Below are 21,880 nucleotides of genomic sequence, written 5' to 3' on the forward strand. Positions count from 1 at the left end.
TCTATCTTTTAAAATTCACCCCAGTATTTTGAAATCCTTGACTCAATGTGCAGCGGGAATACAAAAAGCAAATCATATGATAAAGGAATAGGATAAATGGAAGATATAATGCCTGGGTATTGATTCATTGTGTGACTGCACCTTGAATATTGTGTGCAGTTCTGGTTGCCCCATCTTAAAAAAGATGTAGTGGAGAAAAAGCACAGAGAAGACTGACCAAAATAATAAAGGGGATGGAATGGCTCCCCCATGAGTAAAGGCTGTAAAGAGTAGGGCCCTTCAGCTGAGAGATCTATGAAATCATGAGTGGGATGGAATGAGAAAATTAGGTAATGGTTATTTACCCTTACCAATAGTACTAGGACTAGGGCACACTCCGTGAACCTAATGGGTGGCACGTTTAAAACAATTCGGAGAAAGTATTTTTCACTTAGCGTATAATTAAACTATATAATTTGTTGCCAGAGGTTATGGTAAAATCAGTTAGTGGAGCTGGGTTTAAAAATTGTATAGACAAGGTCTTGGAAGAAGTGTCCATAAACCACTATTAGCCATGTAGACTTGGGAAAACCACTGCTAATCCCTAGTTATGAGCATAAAGAATTTGATCTGTGTGATCCTATTGGGTACTTGTGCCCTGGACTGGCCAATGTCTGAGATAAAGATGCTGGGCTTGATGGACCTTTGGTCTGACAAAGTATGGCAGTGATGGTGACTCATATTTGCTCGGTTTAGAGTGACATGTACTATGTTCTTCTACTTCTTGAATCTAATCAATCCAGTCAAGTCTTTCACTCCCACATTACTCAAAATTAGTAGAAAAATTCTAAGAGTGTTTGAGGATTCAGTTTAAATATGGCTATTGGTGTAATTCTCAGTATTTTCCAGTGTGTACCCATAACTGTCCTGCATTATGGGGATGTGAGTTGCCATTATTTGATCCATAAGAACAAGCACAGGGGTGTAGGGGTATTCAGATGGATTGTGCTTAAACCAGAGAAAGCAGTGTGAATCTCCCAATCTTCACAGTACCATCTAGGAAAAGAATATTGCTCTAAAAGTGAAAATCAAAACACACTAAAAGAAAAGGAACCTAAATCTTTTGGAATAGGGATAACATAGTAGCAACTTTTCTTTCCATAACAATTAAGTTAGATTTGAATCAGTTTTTTTCCTCCATTTTCAATTTGTGTTGAAGATGGAGACCATCTTAAATGTTTAAGTTCATATTGAAGTATACTGTTTGACAAAAAGGCAGTTTAACAGTTCTTTATAAAATTTTGCACTTGAACCTGTCCATCTTAAACTTTCATATCCTGTTTTTCTTTCCCAGCTATTTTGTTTTGTAATTTTATCTTTATAAACATTGTACAAAGAGAAAAATATCACTCAAATATAAGTAGTTTTCTGTCCTCATCTTGTTTTCTAGTCAAGCAGCTTCATAATTAAGGACCTTCGTTTTCAGTTTTTTTTTTTTTTTCCCCAAGAATATATCCATGTTTATTATAACCAACAAAAATAGAAGAAAATTACTGAGGAAAAAAGGAGTATTTTTTTCCACTAATTTTCTGCCATTTGGTTGGTTATAATAAACAATGATAAATTCCCCAGGAAAAAAAAACTGAAAATGAGTCCCTAGTCTTTTTTGCTCTTTCTGGGTAGAGATCGAGCACGGGACAGCGCGACAAGATTCATTATTACTGTGAATCACCTACTATTACAAATAGGTCATTTGGTGTGATCCACATCACCTAAACTATATTTGATTCCTGAGAGTGCTCAAGCCCCTGAGGCAGCGGCTGTGTAAGCTGCGAAACTCGGCCTGAGTCGGGCAAACTATAAAAAAAAATACGTCTCTACTCTAATAAATATTTGGAAAAAGACTAAGGCATCTGTCTTTTTTGCTTTCCTAACTTGTATTTACTACTGCCTGTTGACATTTTGTAACATTTTTTTCCTGCTTTATCAAAAACATTTTGATCTACCGCTGACCTCCATTTCCTCTAAACCAAGGGTGGGCAATTCAGTCCTCGAGGGCCACAAACCTGTCGAGGTTTTAGGATATCCTAATGAATATGCATGACATAGATTTGCATACAACTGAGGCAGAGTGCATGCAAATCTCTCTCATGCATATTCATTAGGGATATCCTGAAAACCAGACTGGTTTGTGGCCCTTGAGGACCAGAACTGCCCACCCCTGCTCTAAACTGTTACATGCTGGTGCCATTCTTTATTTGGGTGCACAAAAACTAATGCAGGAGCATAAACTACAGTGTAATTAGATATTCAAATGTTTTCTGTACTGACACCATTACAAACATTAATTGTGATATAGCTATGTGACCCAGTATGACCAGTAAGTTAATTGAATGAATGGAAGCCTGCTGGTGACTTGAGATTTATATTATCAAATAATGGTTACAACTTTTTTTTTCTTGTCGTACATTGTAGATTTATGTCTATAATGAGAAGATTGTGAATGGGAATCTGCAGCCAAATCTAATAGATCTTTGTGTTTCTGTAGCTGAAAGACTCGACGATAAGGTACAATCAGCAACAACACAAGTAGAAATATAAGACTTGTCAAACATCATGTTTGTACAAGGGAGTTAAAACACCCTGCAGTATATAAAAAAAACCCATTATGACAATACATCAGTTTATACATGTTTTCCTTATTTTGTTTTTGGCCACCTCTCTGAACTCAGATTTCATGAATGGAGTTTGCTTTTCTGTTTAAACTCTTTTTTTGCCTCATTATTTTTGCCCATTATAGCTTCAAATAAATGTATCTGTATTAATTCAAGAGTCCTGGGGGCAATTTCTGTTTAGCAGCAAATTATGTGGGTACTTTTGGGTCTGTGCAGCTTTAGTAAATTTTCAAGGAGAAATTACCCAGTTAGTTTTGCTTTGAAAATTCTCTAAAGCCTTACACAAACGTGCCTGCATATTTTGTACTGCTATATCTGTGGCTAGAGTTAGGTGTAGGATGCTACATGCATATATTCAAATGCCTGAACCAGATAGCACCAGCCTACTTGCCTCATTTCCTGCCCACAATGAGGGAAATTTGGACCTTTCAACAGGCCCTTTAATCCATTTCTTTACTAGCTACAGCAAGGCATTCATTTGCTTTGCACCCAACTGAATATCCCACAAGACTTATGCAAGGAAACCTGTTACTCTTTCTTCCAAAAAGAAAACCAGCCAAGCCTTCCCCTCCATTTCTACCCATCTTACTGCTAGGTATTCTCCCCAAACTATGACAGTAGTGTTCATCATGTATTGCTGCTTCTACAGTTTTGAATTATTCAATTTCACAGTTTTATATTCTTATCCCCTACCCACCGACATATGTACTGCAGTTCACATCTTTGTTTGTAATCCACTTTATACCTTTCCAGGGAAAGAAGGAAGATCAAGTGGAAATACATTTGAATATTTAATATTCATGCATAATTTTCTCTCCCAATTGTTACACTCTTGGAACCACCTACATTATAGCAGCTAAATATAGCCATGTAGAGAAATTTAAGTGTTTGTATTTAGTACTTCAGTCACAGGACAGTTTTCAAACAAGGGATCTAGCTGTGAAACTCCATGATTAGATAGCTAGATAACTATTGAGAATTGCCATCTTTTTGTTTTTTGGGAGGTTTTTAGACTTAGCTGTTTACTCCTGCTCTTTTAGGTTTCCAGCTCATTCAGAACCAGGGCTGGGATCGGGCAGCATGAGCTTTCATTTGTAACAAATTGGGAATATTTCTCCATATCCCCTCCCGATTTATTTTAATCCAGTCATTGTAGTGACAGGGACCATGTATACATATACATATATATAACTATCTGATCTTCATTTCCTTCTCACTCCAAGTTATTGATTTCCCTGTTATATGTAACTGCTTTTCTGCACTATTGTTCAAATTGTAAAGTTTATTATAATTGCACCCCTGTTTCTTGTGAACCAGCATGATGGGACGACCGTCTTGAATGTTGGTATATAAAAAACTTAAATAAATAAATAAAATAAATAATGTAGCGGGACTCCTGGTTTCTATTGTGCTACACTATGACTATCACCCCAAAGGCAGTGAATGATGTCTCAGCAGCATCCCTGGTTTGACCAGGGGAGTGGAAGATGTGATCCAGGAATCAAACCTAGGCCTCTTTGCATGGCAGTGTGCAGCATTGCTACTGAGCCACTGGGATAGCCTGAAAATTGCCTTTTGATGAGTCTGCAGAAGGAAGCAGGATCAAACTCTATAAATTAATGTAAATGAAGCTTAGATTTGAGTTTGTGGAGCTTGTGAAATAACATACAACATTGCCTGGACTGTTTACTTGTAGAACATTTCAGAGCTCTGGGGCATGGTGAAGCAAATGACAGATGTCTTGCTGGTTCCAGCAACAGACACATTAAAGAGACGCTGCAACATGGAGACACAGATGGCATTTGTGCAACAGGCGTTGCAGTTTCTAGAAAACAGGTAAGAAAATGAATGGCAGTGAAATCCTGCTGAAGTTATAACAAAAAATGGGTTCCTTTTATGACCTTGAAGATTGAGGCAAGATATAAGGCTCCAGAATTTGAAAGTGTTTTCACACTTTTTTGGCTTCATTTATTTTGTGAATCTTCTTTTCTTTTTTTTTTTGTATTCTTTTTATTTTCATTTCCTGAACATACCCAGATCAGTCCAGACCAGTGGGTTGTGCATCCCTACCAGCAGATGGAGTCAGAGAGCAAAACTTTGGGCACTGCTATATATACGAGGGTGCCACCTGCAGTCCCTCAGTATTTCTCTGTCGCCAGCAGATGGTAGAGGTGCACTTCTGCAGTCTTTAGTTACCGTATTTGCCGGCATATAGGATGCACACTTTTCCCCTGAAAATATGTGAAAAATAAGGAGTGCGGCCTATGCGCCAGTAATCAAAATTTACAGCGTCCGGTGGGGGGGGGGGGGGGGCGTCAGGGAGTAAGAGCACGCCGCCTGATTGGCCATCACTCCCCCTCCTCCAGACGCTGTAAATTTTGATTTCTTTTGCTCTCCGATTGGCCAGTGCTGGGCACGGCGGTGGCGTCGGGGAGCGAGGGCGCGCTGCCAATTGGCTGGTGCCAAGTCTCCATCTGTTGTTTCAGGAACATCATACGGTATTTAAATTCAGATGTAGTCAAGCCTTGCCCTTCTGATTCTCTCTCTTCTTGGTCTTTGTATTTGCAGTCCACATGCTGACTGTCAAATTTCCTAGAATCTTCATAATTGTGATCTGTATTCCTGCAGTCCATATACTGGCTTCTGATTTTCATACAATTTTCATAATCTTGATCTACATTCCTGCCATTAATATATTGATTTTCAGTTTCTCTACGGCTTTGATTATCTTGATCTAAAATCCAGAGACCATAATCCTGATTCCTGATAGTCCTATAATCCTCCTGGTCTTTTTCCAAATCGCTGTTTTTCCTAGAGATCTCTTCTTTCCTATCCATTCACTGTCTGAGCAGTGATCTAGAACACTGGTCTGAACAGTGATCTACTGCTTTCTTACAATTCTCATAATTTCTGTACCAGTCTCTATGGTCCATATATTGACTCCTGACTTTTTTGTAATCCTTATAGTCTTGATCACAGTCTTTTTATGCCTTTGTGTAAACTTCATTGTTGTTATCCCAAAGACTCCTGACTTTTCTATAATCCACCCGAAAATGATCAGAATCCCCAAGGTTTATGTATTGATCGTTGGTCTCACTATCCCAGGTGTCTTGAGTCAAATTTCTCTAATCAACATATCTATGTCCAGTATTTCTACAACTCTCAATTTCTTCCATCTAAATATTGAGCACTAGCCTTGCTATAATCCTCATTTCAGTAAATCATTATGGAAATTAAAAAAATATAGAAAATTATTTTTTTTCCTTAAAGCATTATCGGCTGGACATTAAAGCTACTGAGGAATCGTCCTTCGGTGAGAGTGTTCGTGGGTCTTTCAGATTTCCACCCAGTGTAGGTTGGGTACATCCCTCTGGTCTGGACTGATCTGGGTATGTTCAGGAAATGAAAATTGGTTCTTACCTGCTAATTTTTGTTCCTGTAATACCACAGATCAGTCCAGAGGCCCACCCCTTTTCAGATTCCGAAAGACTGCCTTATGCTAGGTTGTTTTGCTATTTTTTTACGAGCTCCTTTTGCAGAGGTTCTTGATGGAGCAGATTCAAAGGTGGTTTTGTTTCTGGTTATATTTTTCATGGGGGCGAATGGGTTGTAGGTTATGTTTGGGTTCCAACCCTCTTCGCCCGTTAGTTCTATTAGTGTGGGCTTGGGTACAGGCCAATAGTGAGGGGACTGCAGGTGGCACTCGTATATATAGCAGTGCCCAAAGTTTTGCTCTCTGACTCCATCTGCTGGTAGGGATGCACAACCCACTGGTCTGGACTGATCTCTGGTATTACAGGAACGAAAATTAGCAGGTAAGAACCAGTTTTCATTTAGTACTCCTTTCTACTGTTTATTTCAGGCTCTTGGTTTTATATTTCATTAGTAAAAATATATTTCACTTTTAGAAAGGTACAGTCATCAATAATCTTTCTAAATCATGATATATCTGTTTTTCCACAGTTCAATCAATCTTATACTTAGGGGTTGATTCACTAATTTGGATTATCATTGGTGCATGTGCTAATGACATCACTAATCACAAGTGATATACCATAGGTAAAAACACACAATAAATTGTTTGCATCCTCATTTAAACTGAATATGGTCATGTATTTAAAATATAGATTTGGGAGGGATACAAAGTTTATTTTCTCCTATTTAGTAAAGTGTGCTAAATGGAGCAAAATTTAGCATCCATAATTTTACTTCCTGTGGGCAAATAGCAAAATAAAGGCTAGCATGTGACTGTTTACAGCAGGGTTAGCCCCTTATAGTACTAAACCACTAGTCCCTCTTCCCAAGGATATCTCTCCCCAGACCCCACCTGGTCCCTCCATGGGTTTCTGAACCCCTTCATCAACCGTAAGAAAGGCTCTTACTCCTGTGTAATGCTGTAATGGTGGTGCCCAGCACCGCTTCATGCTTTGGTTTCCATCGCTATTACAACCCTAGATGGCAAGATGCAAGAGCTTCTCTTCCTTCCCAAAAGCAGGTTTCTTGAGAGGAGATGTCTTTGAGGAAAGGCACCATCAGAAGGTGCAGGGGAAGAAACTTCTGATGGCTTCCAGAGTTCTGAAAGAACTAAAAAATGAAATTGCATACCTATTTCTGTTAGTTTGTAACCTATCATTAAAATAGTCTGTTGTACCTGAAGATTGGAAGATGGCCAATGTAACACCAATATTTAAAAAGGGCTCCAGGGGTGATCTGAGAAACTATAGACTGGTGAGCCTAGGTTCAGTGTTAGGAAAAATCGTGGAAACTGTTATAAATAATAAAATCACAAAACATTTAGATAGACATGGTTTAATGGGACACAGCCAGCATGGATTTAACCAAGGCAAGTCTTGCCTCACAAATCTCCTACAGTTTTTTGAAGGGCTGAATAAACATGTGGACAAAGGTGAACCGGTAGATGTGGTGTATTTGGATTTTCAGAAGGCGTTCAACAAAGTCCCACATGAGAGGCTTCTAAGAAAACTAAAAAGTCATGGGATAGGAGGAGATGTCCTTTTGTGGATTGCAAGCTGGTTAAGACAGGAAACAGAGAGTAGGATTAAATGGTCTGTTTTCACAGTAGAAATTATGCAGAGTAGTTAAGTCTCAAGTGGGTTATGATGAACTGCAGGAGGACCTTGTGAGACTGGAAGATTGGGCTTCCAAATGGCAGATGAAATTTAATGTGGACAAGTGCAAGCTGTTGCATATAGGGAAAAATAACCCATGCTATAGTTACACAATGTTAGGTTCTGTCTTAGGAGTTAACACCCAGGAAAGAGATCTAGTCGTCATTGTGGATACTACAATGAAATTGTCGGCTCAGTGTTCTATGGTGATCAAAAAAGCAAACAGAATGTTAGGAATTATTAAGAAGGGAATGGCAAATAAAACGATGGATGTCAAAATGCCTCTGTATTGCTCTATTGTGAGACTGCACTTTGAATACTGTGTGCAGTTTTTGTCACCACATCTCAAAAAGGATATAGCTGCACTGGAGAAAGTGCAGAGAAGGGCGACCAAAATAAGGGGCGTGGAATGGCTGCCCTATGAGGTAAGGCTAAGGAAGTTAGGGCTGTTCAGTTTGGAGAAGAGATGTCTGAGGTGGGAAGATAGAAGTCTACAAAATCATGAAAGGACTCGAACAGGTTAATGTAAATCGGTTATTTACTCTATCAGATAATAGAAGGACTAGAGGGGCACTCCATGAAGTTAGCAAGTAGCTCATTTAAAACAAATTAAAGAAAATTCTTTTACACTCAGTGCATAGTTAAGCTCTGGAATTCATTGCCAGGGGATGTGGTTACAGCAGTTAGTGTAGCTGGGTTTAAAAAAAGATTTGGATAAGTTCCTATAGGAAAAATCCATAAACTGCTATTAATTAATAAGCAATGGTAGCTTGAGATTTATTTAAAGTTTGGGTACTTGCGACTTGGATTGGCCACTGTTGGAAACAGGATCCTGGGCTTGATGGACCCTTGGCCTGATCCGGTATCTTGGTATCTTCTAGTATTAGGGTTCATCCGAGATGAGCAGTCACGAATGAAATTCAGAACTTTAACACTGATGTTCAAGGCTCCTAGAAAAGATGGGACTATTTTTCAGGAAAAGGCTATTCTTCAAAATGTCCTTCAGGCCACTAAGATCCTCACTCAGATCTTCAATCATCAAAAGAAATCAAAAGAACAGACACCTGCAACATATCCTTAATGGGAGCTGCATCTGTCTGCTGGAATTCCCTCCCAGATGAACTCTAGCAAATACAAGACTGCTCCCACTTCAGGAAGCAAATAAAAGCCTGAGCTTTTTTGTCAAGCTTTTAATGCCCAATCAGAAATTCAAAGATGCTAAATTGCAGAAATTGATTGCAGAAATCTGCCTGGCATCACCTCAAATGCCTTAAACATGCTGCTACAAGCTAATGTTTTACTGTGATATTTATTTTAATAGTTACCAGTATTTCTGCTAAGTTTTTGGAAGAGCAAAAAGAGGGTAGTAAGCCAGATATTCCTCAAATTGGCCACACCCATGGTGGATCTGTTTGCATCACCTCAGAATAAATGATACTGCTCTTCTGCTTCTAGAAAGGAACTAAAAGCAAACTAGCTATGGACACATTGTTGTTGTGAAGACCTTGTGGAAATTCATTTCATAGTTTACCTTTGGCCGAAACAGATTTAGTTTCCACTCCTAAGGGAATTGTCTGTCAGTCAGGCTGGGGAATTCCCCAACCTTCATTACTCAAGATCAGGAGATGTTGCGCCATCTCAACATCCCAACCCTGGCTCTCACAACCTAGATGTTGAAAGGGTAGCACTACAACCCCTGAATCATTTTGAGGATGTGTCTCGGGTTCTTCTGGCTTCTAGGAAAAACTCCATAAGGAAGCCCTCTGTGTCAAAGTAGGTCAGTTTTGCTTTTTGGTGTGAGAGAAAGGCCCTAGATCCTTTCTCCTGCTCCAAACAAACTGCTTGATTACTTGCTACATCTTTCAGAATCAGGTCTTAAGACCAACTTAGTAAGAGTTTGTCTTGGTGCAATTAGCACCTATCACACCATGTACAATGTAGACCCATCTCTGTACAGCCTTTAGTTGTCCGATTCCTGTGGCCTAGCTTCATTTAAAGCTTCCCATCAAGTCTCCCCCTGTGTCTTAGGACCTGTGAGGTGTTGGCCTAGCTAATGAAAGCTTTCTTTGAGCCTCTGCACTCTTGTGAGCTGTGGACTACTGCAACGCCCTGTTGCTAGGCCTCCCATACTCCACCATCAAACCACTACAAACGTTACAGAACGCCATGGCAAGAATCCTAACCAACACACGCAAAAGAGAGCATATTACACCCATCCTTGTAGACCTGCATTGGCTGCCCATCCATTTCCGCTCTCAATATAAAACCCTAACCATACTTCACAACACTCTCTACAAAAGCAACTCCGCCTGGCTCAAGAAGATGCACCACTTTCACATTTCCCGTCGCCCCACAAGATCCTCCCAAACAGGCACCCTACCCCCCCCCCCCTCTAAAGACAGCATATCTCTCCACCACCAGGGAAAGAGCCTTCACCATCACAGGCCCGGCCCTCTGGAACTCCCCACACACCTCCGTCTTGAACCCTCCCTGACCAATTTCAAAAAAGCATCAAGACCTGGCTCTTCAGACAGGCCTACCCTGAAACCAACCCCCCGTAGACAATCCCCCCCTCTGAAGCCAACTTCACCCTCCCACCACAAATCCTGCACACCCCATTGGATCTCTCATTATCATGCCACCTGAAATTGCCTTGATGTAAGTTAATTGTATTCACACACTGCTGTAAATAAGTTACAATTTATAGAATGTATAATGTAAATAAGTTATAATGTATAACCCTTTCTAAATTATCACACCTCTGCAGTCCTGCTGTAAATACCTCCTCCTGTAATCTCCTCCACTATAATTATGGTTACGCTCCTCTACTTTCTCAGCTGCTATCCCTTCCTCCTCTATCTATACCCCTCACTCCCGCCCCCTTTTTCTCACCTGCTCCCTCCCCCGCGCCCTGTTTTTTGTAATTTTCCTCCTTTCTCAAGTTTATTGTAAACCGGCATGATGTGCCCGCACGAACACCGGTATATTAAAAGCTGTTAAACAAATAAATAAATAAATATTTTTGGTGACGTCACTTCAACCTGCAGAGTCAGTGAGTTCCAAGCTCTAGTAACATCCACCTTATACCCAATTTTTTCACAATAGGGGTGGCTCAGTAGGCGCATCCTAAGTTCCTGCCGAAGAGAGTGTCAGACTTTGACCATAACCTGTCAATTGTCCCTCCAACATTCTTTCCCAGGCCACATGTCCACAAAGATGAACAAGTGCTGCATAGTTTGAACTTCTAAAGAGCTTTAGCCTTCTATCTGGAAGGCTAAATTCTACCCAGCTTTTTGTTTCTTTTGACACCAACAAACCTGGGATTGCCATTGCCAAACTCACGCTGACCAGTTGGCTAGCAGATTGCCTCTCCTCCTGGTATGCCTAGGCAGACTTGAGTCTGGTGGGCCATGTCAGAATCATAGTATTGGTAGGCTGCCTAAGATCTGTCTTCATGGAGGAGATCTGCAAACCTGAGACTTGGGAGTTCTCTGCACATATTCACATTTCATTATTATTTGTACAGGGATTCCCGATGTGACAGTTGGTTCAGCCAGTGTGTCCTGAGGAATCTCTTTGCGATGTAGAATCCAAGTCCATCCCTTCTAGAGCCTATTATTTTGGTTCCAGGCTGCCCCTATTAAAAAAAAAAAAAAAAAAAAAAAAGACAAAAAAAATTACCAAAAAAAAAAGACTTGTTGCCACCAAAAATAGTTTTTGCCCATTGGAACTGTTTCAGGTTTTCCCCCTTAACAATATGTGGCTAGGGATTCTGCATACATGAAGACTTGTTCTCAGAGAAAGCAATTGCTTGCCTGTAAGTGTTTTCCGAGGATAGTAGGATGTCAGTCCTGTCAAAACCCACCCACCTCCCCTTGAAGTTAAATTAGAGACTGAAGGGATCCATATGGATGTGTGGCAGTATGGCATACTCTATATGCCCAGCAGGGCTGGTGGAAGCACTAGGTGAACTAGGCAAGGGCCTAGGGTGCTAGGGGTGGCATAAAGAGAGAAGAGACAGCCGCTGCCTCATCTCTCTTGCTGCCGACCAACGAGCGACCCATCCGTCCTCACCCGACACGACTACTGACTCGAGTCGGGTCGGGTAAGGACTAGCGTGCATATATATATATATATATATATATATATATATATATATTTTTTTTTTTTTTGTGCTCGTTTCGTTTTTGGATTGGGAGTGTGCCAATTCTGTCCACTCCCGGATCTGAATTTTTTGTTCCCGTTAATTTTGCTTTAAACCCCCCTCCCCCAAAACCCACCCCAACTCTTCAAATTTAATTGTATAAAGCCCCCGCCCCCAAGACTCACCCAAAGTCCCTGGTGGTCCAGCGAGCGTCCCGGGAGCAATCTCCCGCTCCTGGGCCATCAGCTGCCAGTGATCAAAATGGTGCCAGCTGCCTTTTGCCCTTACCATGTGACGGGGGCTATTGATGCATTGGCCGGCCCCTGTCACATAGTAGGGGTCATGCACTGTTTGTGGCACCCGAGGACTGGCATTTGCCATCACTGAAATAGGTAGACTCTCAATTCAATGTGCATAAAACTTGAGTCCCATTTTCGGGCCGATACAGTAAAAATTGCGGGAGAGCGGACGAGCGCACAGGCCACTCTCCTGTGCGCGTGATTCAGTAAATTAATGAATTTATATTAGGGCCCGCGGTAAAAAGAGGCACTAGGGACACTAGCGCGTCCCTAGCGCCTCTTTTTGGACAGGAGCGGCGGCTGTCAGCGAGTTTGACAGCCGACGCTCAATTTTGCCAGCGTCTGTTCTCAAACCCGCTGACAGCCACGGGTTCGGAAACCGGACGCCGGTAAAATTGAGCGTCCGGTTTTCAACCCGCGAACCACGGGCCCATTTAAAATTTTTTTTTTTAACTTTTGGGACCTCCAACTTAATATCGCCATGATATTAAGTCGGAGGGTGCACAGAAAAGCAGTTTTTACTACTTTTCTGTGCACTTCCCCGGCGCCGGCAGAAATTAGCGCCTACCTTTTGGGTAGGTGCTAATTTCTTAAAGTAAAATGTACGGCTTGGCTGCACATTTTACTTACTGAATCGCGCGGGAATAACTAATAGGGCCATCAACATACATTTGCATGTTGCGAGCGCTATTAGTCTCGGGGGGGGGGGGTTTGGATGCGCGTTTTCGACGTGCTATTACCCCTTACTGAATAAGGGGTAAATCTAGCGCGTCGAAAACGCGCGTCCAAATGCGGCTTAACAGTGCGCTCCACCGGAGCACACTGTATTGTATCGGCCTGTTTGTAAACTGTTAAATATGTACTTGTTACATACAGTGCCTTGCAAAAATCTTCACACCTCATACATTTTTTTGCATTTTACTGCCTAAAAATGCAACTCAAAATGTAGTAAAGTAAGAGTTTGTTTCACTGATCTATCAATATACCTCAGTCACTTTCATTGTGAAAAAACAATAGTGTAAATATTCCAAAACTAATTAAGGAAAAAAAAAGTCTTACATAAGTCATGTTCTTATATTTAACCTGTGGAATAAATTTTATCTGGACTTCCAAGATGATATTTTTAAACTGTTCCCATATCAACTGCCAGCTTCATTACTTCAGTTGAAGTTCTGGGAATCAACAGCAGAAGGCCCTTTGTTCCTAGCAGTAAAGCCTTTTTTAAATTTAGTTTTTCTTTTTCCTAGAAAGAATGTTTATTTTTCTAGGAATAGGTGTCAATATCAAATGGAAATAAATTTGCAATGATTTTCAGTGTTTTTCTGTTCATTTGAAATTTACTATGCTTTTTCCCTTTTTAATTTTAAGAAGAAAAATTATGAAAAACATGGTTCTTGTATTTAAATTTCTTCTTACAGTTACAAGAATTACACATTGGTGACAGTCTTTGGAAATTTACAGCAGGCACAGTTGGGAGGAGTACCTGGGACTTACCAGCTTGTGCACAGTTTCCTTAACATCCGGCTCCCTGCTCCCATCCCAGGACTTCAGGTACTTGTAAATTAAATGATCTTACAGAAGGTATCGGCGATCTGTTAAGAGGGAAATTTTCAAACTGCCTGCAGAAGACTTTTTACTTGCAGAATTTGAACCAATTTTCAAAGGGAAAATTTTCCCTTTGAAAATTGTTTAAGAAAAATACAGCTCTTATTTTTATGTGGTTACTATTGCAAATTCAGAAGTAAGCAAGGATTTAAAATTTCTCCCCAACCCCACCTCAGGAATACATCCTTTCAGATAAAATTACGTGCATAGTTCCACCCACACGTAGGGTGAGCAGTTTTTGAAGATCCCATTTCTGCAGGTAAAACACTATTTTACCCTTCAAAATTGCTTTGAAAATGTCCCTCTTGTGGTGTTAGTCCTGTGGTGCAGGTTTTGTTTAGTGTATAATACTACATCTTTCATAGTGCTGCAGTTTACATACTACTCTTGCTCCAGTGTTTTCTGGAAGAAGAAGCCTGTTGATTCAAGATTTCTACCTTGAATCCTAAATGCAGCACTATCTATCAGACATCAAGCAAATTAATGTATCTTGCTGTGTCTCTACACTCTCAAGTAATTGTGCAATGGATTTTCTCTGAAGACGAACAGATTTATGATGTCACACAATTGGGTTATGGGACTGTGCATGGCTCCTAGTAGCATGAAATTCTAGAGCTTTCTTGATGAGATCAGCAATCTTTGCTTGTGCAGGACATCTCACCCTCTCGACAGCAATGCTGACTCTCTCTACTATTTTCTGTCAGCCAAGTGGTATGCTTTCCAGCACTTTTTTTTTTTTTTTTGCTATAGTGTTCACACTTTTCCTCTTGGCCTCATTCAAAAATATTGTTTTATCTGCATAGTTCCCTAGTCAGATTTTTTTTGGCCATTTTAAGTTTTTTTTTCTATTTGGATACTATTCCTCCCCCCCTAGCTTTTTATTGGAAAGCAAAGCATCAGGCAGGCCTCAGTCTTGTTTTCTCTTACAGGTATCTCTTCTGTGAATGTCTTCTTTTAATGTTGTGTCATTGGCTTTCTCACCAAGGAGGAATGTAATAAGACCATGCTAAAAATCGGCACTTTTTTTTTCTACCACATTCGGTTTTTACTTTACTTCAAACATAATAAGATAATGAAATGGATAGTACACAGTGATTAAAATGTGCACTAGCATTGGAAGTTAAAATGTGTGTAGCTTTACTACCATTTTAACTTGATGGTTAGAGGTGGACATTTAAATGTAACTCTCTCCTCTAAACATTGAAAGAAATTAAAAAAAAAACTTTTTGGTCCAATCCCGAGTTAGGGGTCCCTTGATTCAGGACCTGTGAACCTTAGAGAGAGACTGCCTGGGGACCAATGAGCAGAGCTTAATGATGTCAACTGAACTGGTGCCATTTTTAAAAATGGTTGGCAGGGAAGCAACTAAGGATTCTCTGTGTTTATCCCATGCCCTCTCCAACACTTGGGATAAGCAAAGAATCTTTAGTTGTGAAGAAAAAGTGAAGAGAGCCTAAGAATTAGTAGCTAGATCTGTGTGGCAGGCTGCACGTTCCTCCTCTTTCTATGACATTTGAATATCTGTCCATGACAGCTTTTTTGTGGGGATCCCAGCCATACTCCCTAGCTAGTTACAAAAGCTGGGGGCCTTCTTTTATTGAAGATCTTCTCCAGGGGCAAGTGATTAGCTAGTGTGCCGCTAAGTCGTCCTCTCTTCTTCTCTCCCTCCACAAAATGATAATTATACAAAGAGTTTTCACAGAGCACCAGCAGGACAGGGGAGATATGGAGCAGAGGGAAAGAATGACAGAGAGAAGAGGAGGTAATAGAGAAGACACACTGCCACACACTTGAGTGTTGGAAAAACAAATCCACTTTTATGTATACAAGGCAAATGTATTTCCAAGCAATAAGTTCACAGAGGACATAGTTCTTTGCTGTTCATTGCTTTTACTACTGAAACCAGAGACCGCTGGAAGCTGAAAAAGCAATCTGAGCCTCAAAATCTTTTTTCAGCTGACCAGTTGTTTTGGTTTGAGTGGAGAGCTCATGACTGAGCTTTGATGGCTATTCAAAAATGCATACAACCTAACCTAACTTAAAACATCAAAAAATAGAGATCTACCATAATAAGGGCAAGAAATACTAATTGATGCATGAGAAGCAAAATTAATGAAAGATTGTAAAACTCATCGTTCTGACTAATATGTGAAATTTGTGATATTTAATTTATCTTCTTACTTCATGCCATATGACCTGAATCTTTAGTTAGTTAACAAGTATTAGAACATTTCACTTGATAGTTGTGAATGCCTGTTTATGAATACTACCTTTGTAATCCTACACTTAGTGCTGATTTGAGTGATGAATGTTATTGTTGTAAACCATTGTGATCATTGTATGGAACAACTGTATCTAAAATGTCTACATAAAATAAATAAAGACTTTTGTCCACCATTGCAGATTCCCATGTCTTCCTGAGTCAGGCAGACTAAATTTCTCCAAGTGTCCCCCTTGCATGCTTCCTTTCTGTAAACAGCTATCTCCCCTCACACTGCTCTTTGACGATCCTTCTTGATATGCAGTCATGTCAATTTTCTGATTGACCTTGAGTGGAGCGCCCTGGAAGCAAATATTTAAAGGGGGGGGGGGGGTGTTTGATCATTGATGGATCGGTACCCTCTAGATCTGAAGGCAAAGGAGCAGATGCATTTCCTGAAGGTTGATGCCCTGGTGTATGCTTGTCACCAAGCAAACCACCATCCCGGTTGAAAAAGAGGGGGGGGGGCGCAGCTCGGCTCTGAAGGATGCCAGGACAGAAAGTTTGAGGCTATCCTCAAGCAGGCATTTGAGGCGATGGCAATGAATTTTCAGATAGCTTCTTGCTATCTGCAAATTTGTCTTTGAGCAGGCTTGCATCCGACCCAGAAGGCTCAAAGAGAGAGGAGCAATAGCAGGCTTATGTTAGAATCAGAAGCCACATTTCTAGTTGATGCGGGCTGTGACTTGGTGCGTATGGCTTCTAGAGAGGTAGCTTCTGTTATAGTGGCAAGATGCCTTCTGTGGCTGCGGAACTGGTTGACAGATATGATTTCTAAATCTAATTTGACTAAGTTACCCTTTAAGGCAGGGCTTCCCAAACCTGTCCTGGGGACCCCACAGCCAGTCGGGTTTTCAGGGTATCCACAATGAATATGCATGAGATAAATTTGCATATACTGAGTCTCCATGGCATGCAAATCTATCTCATGCATATTCATTGTGGATATCCTGAAAACCCGGCTGGCTGTGGGGACCCCAGGACAGGTTTGGGAAGCCCTGCTTTTTAAGGGTTCTCTTTTGTTCAAAAACGAGTTGGAGAAGATGGTGATTTGATGGGATAATTCCAAGATTGTGCAGTTGCTGGAAAACAAGAGAGCAGCTTCACGCTGTTTAGGGGCAAGAGGGCTGCTCCAGGGATTGCCGTCATTTTCACCCTTATAGAGGATTGCGTCCCTTCAGAAGATTGCAGTCCTTTTGGCCAAATAAACCAAAATGGATTGAGGCTCTGGTGCCAGAGCATCTCGGACCTTACAATGAAGGTGCAGAGGTGTGGACCCAAATCACGACAGATCGGTGGATCTTGGATGGTTTCTCCATGCAACCTACTAGCGAAGAGAGTGGCTGTGGAGAGCACTTTATGAAGGCTGATAGACCTCAGGTCCATAATTTCAGTTCCCAAACTCCAAGAAAATACAGGGCAATAGTCTATTTTGTCGTACCCAAGAAGGAAGAGGGCTCCTTTTGACCCATCCTGCATCTAAAAGGAGTCAACCGGCATTTATGCGTGGCTCACTTCAAAATGGAAACCTCCGTCATTTTGGCAATACAGAGAGAGGAGTTTCTTACAATCTCTTGATCTGATGGAAGCATATCTACATATCCTCATATGACAAGAAGTTCAGAGGTTTCTACATTTTGCCATTCTAGGATGGCATTATCAGTTTCAAGCCTTGCCATTTGGCCTGGCTATGGTGCCCAGAACCTTCTCCAAGATCATGGTTGTAGTAGTGGTATCTCTGCACTAGGAAGGTATTTTGTCCATTGATATCTGGACAACTGGTTAATTCGGGTCAAAAGTGTGGAAGTGAGTCAATTGGTGTCTCTCAAGAAGAACTGCCTCCTTCAAGAGCTCGTCTGGATAGTGAACTTAGACATAAGTAGTCTAAAGCTGAGACAGACCCTACAATTCCTCAGTGTGAGATTCGATGTGGTGTGAGGCAGTGTTTCTGCCAGAGCAACATATCTGAAAGTTGGAGACTCAGGTTCACTTCTTGAGATTTGCCATTCATCCATCAGTGTAGAGTTATTTACAGACCTTGGGGTCAATGACGGCAATGTTGGAGTTTGTACCCGGGCAAGGGCGCATATGCGGCCACTACAGCAGGCTTTGCTGTTGCAGTGGAATCCACTGTGACAGGAGTATTCTGTGAGGGTATCCTTGCCGCTGGACATGAGAGTGAAGTTGCAGTGGTGGTTGCAAAGGTAACACCTCACGAGAGGCGTGTACCCTTAGAGACCCCAGAATGGTTGCTGCTCACAGCAGATGTGAACCCTTCTAGGTTTGGAGACTCACTGCCAAGAACTGATAGCGCAAGGTTTGTAGAATGCCAAGGAACCACAGTGGACCATCCGTCAGTTGGAAGCTCATGCACTTTGTTTGGCATGCCTGTGGTTCACCGGTAAGGGTGATGTCACATAATGCCTTGACAGTTGCCTACGTAAACCAGGGCGGAACTAGAAGTCACCAGGTGTTGGTGGAAATATATGCCCTAAAATGTAGGGAATACAGCTATTGCTCTGTGGACAACCACATCTTCTTCAAAGGCTGTGCCACTGTTTCATAGTCTGAAGGTCCTTGTGACCTTGGGCAAGTCCATTGCCTCAGGTACAAACTTAGGGCTCCATTTACTATTGATTTTTCCCCACAGTATAGATGCACAATGGGAGAAACTCTTGAGTGAATAGGCCCCTTAGATTGTAAGCCCTATGAGGACAGGAAATACCTATTGTACCTGAATATAACTTGCCTTGAAAAGGTGTGAGTTAAAAAAAAAAATCTTCTACGACTTAAGAAGGTAAAATATTCTCTTACATTTATAAGCAAAACCTTGTAGCGTCTCCTCTGTCACACATAGCCTTGATGCGTTTTCAAGATTGTTGATTGTCAGGCTGATGCAGAAATTGGAGCGTTAAAACTGTGTGCTGCAATTCAGAGCACGGTTTCCCAATTGCACAGGCTAATATATATTTTTGTACTCCCAATGGGTAAGTTAATATTATGCTAATGCATCTGGAGTTAAATGTGTGCTCACAGAGTTAAAATGTGCATGTGGCATGAGCTGAACGCGCGTTTTAAATCGAGAGGGGAGGATGTGAGGGAGCTGCTAATGAGAGAGTTCAATCTGACATCTGCTGCCTCTTAGCTGGATAAGTTTGGGCATATCCGGCTATCTGGTGTAGTTCGCCGCTACTTAGCCGGATAAGTAGCAGCAAACAACACAGATAACTGAATAAGTCCATACTTATCTAGCTAAATGTTGGCGGAGCAGGAAAGGTCTTTTAAAAAATTTTATGTTCCCACACAGCTGAGCTGGAAACTTTACTCCAACTCTGATCCAAGCATTATGCTTTCAGCGTTTAAAAAAAAATTGTGAGTTCAGCCAGCGCACTTATCTGCATTGGGAAGGACTACTTAATGCCCTCATTAGCATGGAACTTCCATGCAAGGGCGCTAAGCTGACCTCACATTTTTGAACCCACATTTTGTGAGTATAAAACTCCTTGCTGCATTGGCAGTAAGGTTTAACATTCATAAAATGTACGTTCTACTGCTGGTAAAACTGTACGTTGGGCTGAATGCACTTCTCATCGTCTGCTGGTCATTTAGTTAAATCACATGATATTTTTCTCCCAAAAGAATGAGACTTTGCTGTTTTCAATCTTATTTTAAGCAGGTACATTTTATTACCTTATCTTCTGTTTTTTAAGTTAATACAACTTATTTTAAGAGCAAAATATGAAGATAGAATTTATAATGAGGAGATGAACTGTTCAGAATTGAGTTTTCATTAATATGTTCGTTCCTTTCCAGGATGGAGAGGTGGAAGGCCATCCTGTCTGGGCACTGATTTACTATTGCCTGCGTTGTGGAGATTCAAATGCAGCTATGCAGGTTGTGAATCGGGTACAGCATCAACTAGGAGAATTTAAAAATTGGTTTCAGGAATATATTTACAGTGAAGACAGAAGGTATTTAACTGGAAACCTGAGGAATGGAGTGACTGACTCAGAATGTGAAAAATGCTGGTGTTGAGTGAAGAAATAACTTGGTATAAAATAACTTGGTATAAATAACTTGGTATAAAAACTTGAAAACATATTGCACAGGGTAACCCTATGCGCTCTGAAGGCCCACACCGGGACCTTAGTGTTGAGCCTCTATCCACATATCTTTACTGCCTGTGCATATGCTTTGTTTTTCTTACCCAATATTCTAAGGACAATAGTTGTACGCCTCATGGGGGGGGGGGGGGGGGAAGATAGGGTAATTAAAATCAATCTGGTGACATGCTCTTATTGCTGTTGTTGCAATATTTCACTGCATCCGTTTTTGTATACCTTATGTTTACTTATTCTAGTGGAATTTGTACAGGCTGTCTACATGTTGCCAATAAAAGTTATAAATTAAAAAAAAAAGAAAACATATTGCACAGATGGATTTTCCAGTGACCAGTCAAACCTTTATGTGAATTTTTAGGTTAACAGACACTGAAGGCCTTTGAAATTGTGAGAGTAGAATTACTTATTCTGTCCACCTGCACATCTAAAGAAATTGTTCTGCTTAATTATGTTATACTGACTTTTAATTTATTTATTTATTTATTTAAAATTTTTATATACCGGCATTCATGTTGCAAACACATCATGCCGGTTTACATATAACAGGGGTGTACAGTAAACAATTCAATAACCTATTTGTGTAGAAGGAAGCAGTTACAAATAACAAGGTAATAGAACTGGGAGGAGAGAAGAAAAGAAAGAGAATAACATTAGGTATAGGTATTTACATTAGTAATAACATTTTTACATGTGGAAGTGGTAGAATCTGGCTGAATAGAATTAATCGGTGTCCGGGAAAGCTTTTTTAAACAGCCAGGTCTTAAGTCTCTTCCTGAAGGTTGGGAGGCTGGGCTCCTGTCTAAGGTCCGGTGGGATGGAGTTCCATAGAAGGGGGCCGGCTGTTGAAAAGGCCCGATCTCTCAAGGTAATGTGTTTGGTAGTTTTGGCTGGGGGCACTTGAAGAGATCCTCTGAGTGTGTCTCTTGTTGGTCTGGAGGAGTTATAAATTTGGAATGGGACTTGTAAGTCGAGTGGGGTGTGTTGATGGATGGTTTTGTATATTATGGAAAGAGATTTGTAGAGGATTCTAAAGTGAACAGGCAACCAGTGGAGATCTTTTAGGATTGGAGATATATGGTCCCTCCTCCTGGAGTTTGTCAGTAATCTTGCCGCAGCGTTTTGTAACATCTGGAGGGGTCTAGTATAGGAGGAAGGTAGGCCCAGAAGGATAGAGTTACAGTAATCGATCTTAGAAAAAATGATAGCTTGTAGAATGGTTCTGAAGTCCTGAGTGTGGAAGAGTGGTCTAATTCTTTTCAGAACTTGGAGTTTGTGGAAACAGTCCTTGGTGGTTCTGTTGATGTAAGCTTTAAGGTTCATCCGGTTATCAATTAATACTCCTAGATCTCTCACCTGTGTAGTAGTTGGGATAGTTGGAGGATTAGAGATGGCATTATTATCTGGGGAGATGAGAAGCAGTTCTGTTTTAGAGGAGTTTAAAACTAGGTTTAGGTTAGCCAGGAGATGTTTAATTTCGAAGAGACAGTTTTCCCAGTGAACCAATGTTTTTGTGTAAGATTCTTTAATGGGTATCACGATCTGGATGTCGTCGGCGTAGAGGAAATGTTTGAGGTTAAGGTTGGAGAGGAGTTGGCAGATAGGTAAAAGATAAATGTTAAAGAGTGTAGGTGACAGTGAGGAGCCCTGGGGGACACCTATGGATGCGTC

At 40.9% G+C, this 21,880-nt stretch overlaps 1 protein-coding gene across 1 annotated transcript in view; it reads left to right on the forward strand.

Annotated features, from left to right (window-relative positions):
- The window catches only part of NUP93 (nucleoporin 93), a 223,416-nt gene that overhangs the window by 123,972 nt on the left and 77,564 nt on the right, over positions 1–21,880 (forward strand). The window contains exons 7-10 of the mRNA XM_029608719.1: positions 2,455–2,547; positions 4,351–4,490; positions 13,645–13,777; positions 19,905–20,062. Of these exons, the coding sequence (XP_029464579.1) occupies positions 2,455–2,547; positions 4,351–4,490; positions 13,645–13,777; positions 19,905–20,062 (524 nt within the window). The remainder of the gene's footprint in view (positions 1–2,454; positions 2,548–4,350; positions 4,491–13,644; positions 13,778–19,904; positions 20,063–21,880) is intronic.

The sequence above is a fragment of the Rhinatrema bivittatum genome, chromosome 7 (assembly GCF_901001135.1).
Source record: "Rhinatrema bivittatum chromosome 7, aRhiBiv1.1, whole genome shotgun sequence".
Taxonomy (NCBI): Eukaryota; Metazoa; Chordata; class Amphibia; order Gymnophiona; family Rhinatrematidae; genus Rhinatrema; species Rhinatrema bivittatum.